Source organism: Sinocyclocheilus anshuiensis, unplaced genomic scaffold (genome assembly GCF_001515605.1).
Source record: "Sinocyclocheilus anshuiensis isolate Anshui unplaced genomic scaffold, SAMN03320099.WGS_v1.1 scaffold874, whole genome shotgun sequence".
Lineage (NCBI taxonomy): Eukaryota > Metazoa > Chordata > Actinopteri > Cypriniformes > Cyprinidae > Sinocyclocheilus > Sinocyclocheilus anshuiensis.
The window spans coordinates 1390003-1394882 of NW_015538065.1; the positions used below are offsets into that span (position 1 = coordinate 1390003).

The window sequence follows — 4880 nt, forward strand, 5'->3', positions numbered from 1 at the left end:
CTGGCAGTGGCAGCAGATATGCGATCAGATTTCTAATTTGAGGCTGTATTACGTCGATTCTGGCACCGAACATCACAAAAAGATGATATTTTAAGCTCCTTATGTAGCTGAATCTGCGCTGATTTAAATGGGCCGCCTCCAGTTTCCCCTTTGTTTTGCTGCCTCCAGCTAGCGCAGTGACGTCGCTGACCCTAGTTACCTGTGGTTGGCCTGGTCGTGCGTCATTCAGAAAACAACAGGCCAATCAGAAGAGAGGCTCATGAATATTAATTAGACAGACCAAAATCGACCTGTTCTCAGCAGAGCTCCTGAGAGAGGAGCTGTAAAAATCAGAAAATAAGATGACTATTAAAAAGAACAGCTGAACATCAGTTCACAAATAAAAAATATTGGTAACATTTTAAAATAAGGTGTCATTTAATGTGTTAACTAACATGAACAAACAATGAACATTTATTACAGTATTTATTAAGCTTTGTTTACATTAGTTAATACAAATACTGTTGTTCATCGTTAGTTCATGTTAGTTCACAAGTCATAAACTAATGTTAACAAACACAACTTTTAATATTTTAATAGTGCATTAGTAAATGTTGAAATTAATATTAAAGGTCCCATATTGTCAAAACTGAAATTTTCTGTTTTTTTTCACGATAACTGAGGTCTAGGGGCTATTTAACTACCAACATTATTAAATTGTTTCCAAAATACTGTTCAAATTGTTACCGCCTTTAGTTATTATTTTGGAATAAATATAAAACTGCATAAAAACACTATGAAATGTATAATTAGTATTAAAAATATATATAAAAAAAAATAATAATATTAATAAAATACAAAATAGAATTACATTTGTTCTTTCTTATGTAATATTTATATATAAATATATATTTATATATAAAACTGCCTCCTCATTTTAAAACACCACTGCACACCACTGATATATGTATTATATATATATATATATATATATATGTATATAACTGCCTCCTCATTTTAAAACACCACCGCACGCCACTGATATATAAATACTATTTTGGAATTTTAAATAAATATATTTTAAATTTGAAAAAGGTATTTTCTGAACCTGTGCTGTTTAAAACATAATTGAATTATGAATTATTATGTTTAAAACAATAATTTAAAAGAAATACTGAGCACCTCCCTGAGCAGATAAATGGGAATGCTTACAGACACCTTCAACATGTTAAGTATTTCAACACAGACAAAATGGCACACAGCAGCTTTAAACATTTTTTTTTGTATTTACCTGTGAATCCTCCATCTGCGATGTTGAACATAAACCGTGGACGCTCTGTGGGTTTGCTGTTACCTTTGGGCACCTCCTCCCTCTGCCCTCTGACCTCCTTCACAGCATCCTTTTCACCCTTCACCTCCTCTGTGACCCGATAGAAAAAAGAAAAACATGTTTACATCGTGTTTAGTTTAGTTATTTATTCCCTACATTAAAACACAAAAATTAAGGCTTAAATTCAGTGGTACTGAAGGTTGCACCATTGATTTTAGGTGCTGTTTTTGTGAATGTATGTGTATAAACAACTTTGGTCCAATAGTTTTTCCTTCTTCACTATGCAACTATATATAATACACAAAAAGCGAAGAAAGAAAGAGTAGCATTGTAACGTTCACCTTTTTTGACATCTGAGGGCTGATCTAATTTCTCTTTCTTTTCTGTTGTTTCTGTGGAAGGAGACGTCAGTTCACTTTTCTCTTTTTCTTCTCCAGCCTTTTCTCTTTTCTCTCCCTTGTCCCCTTTCAAAGCCTCTGTAATGACAGACAACAATTAACCACAAATCACAATAAAATGACTGATTGGCACTACAGCCAATCAGATTTCACCATTTGCTGCCACAGTTACCTCTGCTCTCATCTTTAACAGATGGAGAATCTGACGGTTTCTCTGGGGAGGCCTCTTTGTCAGTGCTCTCCTCCACTTGTTTTTCTTTCTCATTCTTTTCTTTTGGAGAAGACTGAGAGATGGCAGGGCTTTCTTTTGTTTTTGAGTCATCAGAAGCTTTTGTTGGACTTTCGGATGTCTGAGCGTTTTCACTAGATACAGGGTCTTTTTCGCCATCTTTCACTGTGGTGGAAGTCTGGAAGAAGAGAAAGAAACACATTCTTTATTTGAGTGTCGTATAGATGAAGTTACAGTTTACAAACAAATGCTTGCAGAGGCATTTCTAGCTTCTTCAGGCACTCCGGAATGGCCATTTAAGTTGTATCCAGCCAAAATCATTTTGTATCAAGCAACAAATAAATCAAATAAAAATGTCATTATTTTATAACAGATGTTCATTATATTACATTATAGCAGATGTTTAGCTAAGAACAGTTGCTAATGAAGGGCTTGGGACTGTTTGCTTCCTGCTTTTTCAGGCATCCTGGAAGAGAACTGGTTTGCATTACATGACCAAAAGAAAAAAAAGAGAAAATTCCAAAAAGTGCTTTGTATGGGGTTGAAACACCCAGTTTGTTGAAGGTTTGGGCCTTTAGATTTCCATCAGGATATGTGATTGAATGAAAGAATGCCTTTTATTGTCATCATTATACATATGTACAATGAAATTATAATTATGGCTTATGACAATGTATTATTCCATGCAATAAATAGAAAGGATTATATTTCACAAAATGTAAATTCTGTCATAATGTACTCATCCTCATGTCATTCCAAACTTGTATGAGTTTCTTTCTTCTGTGGAACACAAAAGATACTTTGAAGAATGTTGGTAACCAAACCGTTTTGGTACCCATTAATGTCCACTGTATAGACAAAAACAACACTAGCACATTTTTCAAAATATCTTCTTTTATGTTCCACAAGAGGGTGAGCAGATGAAGACCGAGGACAAAATTCATTTTTGGGTGATCTATCCCTTTTAAGTACAATCAAAAGCAGTTGTTATTGTATGGTAAATGTCAAATGGCATTACCTAAGGTGTGTATATTTGAGCAACAAAAGATATTTTGCAATTGTTTTAAGTTTTATTTCAAATAAATGTCGTTCTTAACTGTTAATCAAAATCCTGTCCATGCAGATCCTGTCGCCGATCAATCGTGCAATGTGAACACAGCAGCGACTGACTGCTACCTCAGATAGTCGTGCAGTGTGAAAACAACGGTGACCCGACGACTTTGAAAATCGTGCAGTGTGAACTCGGCATTAAAATGGGGAAAAGTGGTCTCATCCTTTGTATTGTGTGTCTATGTGTACCACACTGAACATGGAGAAAAAAAGAAGAGCGTGCAGTGTGAACTCGGCATAACAATCAGCATATTAAATAAATGCAGCCTTGGGGGGCACAAGAGATTACAAATACATAAATACGTATTTTACCAACCCCAAACCTCTGAACAGTAGTCTATGCCACACTCTAAATTTATTATAACTTCATGATAAATTACATTATATAATGTTTTACAGATCATTAGAGCCATCACTAAAAGGAGCTTGTCAGAAGAACCTGGAAGCATGATTACTATGTGGTTTCAGAAATTTTATCTCCATGAAACACACAAACAGACACACATGCTGCTCCACACCTTCTGACACAACAGATTTAAACAGACAGGTTCACATAATGTTTTGCTAAACCTACATAATAAAATAATCCCTGCCACACCCTGCCACACACACACACATTTGTTTATCATGCTGGATATGTTTTTCTGTTGTTCTAATATTACTTCTATTGTTGTTATATTAGGCATAATGCCCTTTTATAACCCCTAAAGCTAACCACTGCCCAAACCTTTCATTTATTTCCATTAAGACATAATCTAATATGCTTATTATGCAGTTTTCCTTGTTGGATGTTCTCCACAAAGCAGGTGATTTCAGGTTTTGCATTTGGTCCTCACAACACACACACACACACACACACACACACACACACACACACACACACACACACACACACATACCTCTCCATGTTTTGTGCTTTCCACACTCTCCCCCTCCTTTTCTTCTTTTGCTTTTTCCTTCTCTCTCTCTCTTTCTGGTTCTGTCAGGGATTCACACTGGTCTTTCTCTGCCTCTTTTGAGCTCTTTTCTATCTTGTCGGGTGGAGAGGGAGTGGCTGTGGGAACAGGTTACGGCAGGTAAGGTCACTGTGTGTGAGAGATTCTCTCTTTGAGCTGCATATATCAGGGTTTTGGGTGGGTTTGTACCTGGTTTGGAGGTGCACGGTGTGTTGTTGCAGCTCATTTCAGGTGTGGGAGTGTCTGTCTTAATGGCAGGCCAAACACACCTGCCTCTTCAATGCAGTAACTCAAGTGCTTGTGTGAATCAATCAATCAATCAATCAATCAATCTCTATCTGTATGTCTGTCTATCTATCTATCACAGCTAGGTGGAGCACAACAAAAAAGAATGCAGGGTTTTCAACACACATTTTACAGTTTAACTATTTTAACACTTAAAACAGGACAAGACACTTAAAAATGGCATGAGACATGATGCAATGGCCCGTGATGTCTGTCTGAATGTGTATGGCTGTAGCAGTGGTGCTTAATACGTAGCCAAGAAGATTTTATCAGCTGTATGAAAAGATAAGGCATAGCATTGTAAAACATCATTAAAGGGGTCATATGATGCAATTTCAATTTTTCCTTTCTCTTTGAAGTGTTACAAGCTCTTGGTGCATAAAGAAGATCTGTAAAGTTGCAAAGACTAAAGTCTCAAATCCAAAGAGATATTCTTTATAAAAGTTAAGAGTCAGCCACGCCTACCTAAAATGGCTCATTCTAACATGCCCCCACATATCTACGTCACGATGTCGGAAGATTTGCATAACGCCGCCCAAATGTTCACGCAAAGAAAGAAGGCGTAACTTTTATTCTCGCTGTAGTATTGTTGT

General features: G+C 36.3%; 1 protein-coding gene across 1 annotated transcript in view; it reads right to left on the bottom strand.

Moving 5' to 3' along the window:
* The window catches only part of LOC107683578 (chromodomain-helicase-DNA-binding protein 3-like), a 65512-nt gene that overhangs the window by 36217 nt on the left and 24415 nt on the right, over positions 1 to 4880 (bottom strand). Inside the window, exons 30-35 of the mRNA XM_016479651.1 lie at positions 4368 to 4369; positions 4192 to 4271; positions 3946 to 4100; positions 1880 to 2114; positions 1651 to 1785; positions 1271 to 1399 (exon numbers count right to left, since the gene is read on the bottom strand). Coding sequence (XP_016335137.1) covers positions 1271 to 1399; positions 1651 to 1785; positions 1880 to 2114; positions 3946 to 4100; positions 4192 to 4271; positions 4368 to 4369 — 736 coding nt within the window. The remainder of the gene's footprint in view (positions 1 to 1270; positions 1400 to 1650; positions 1786 to 1879; positions 2115 to 3945; positions 4101 to 4191; positions 4272 to 4367; positions 4370 to 4880) is intronic.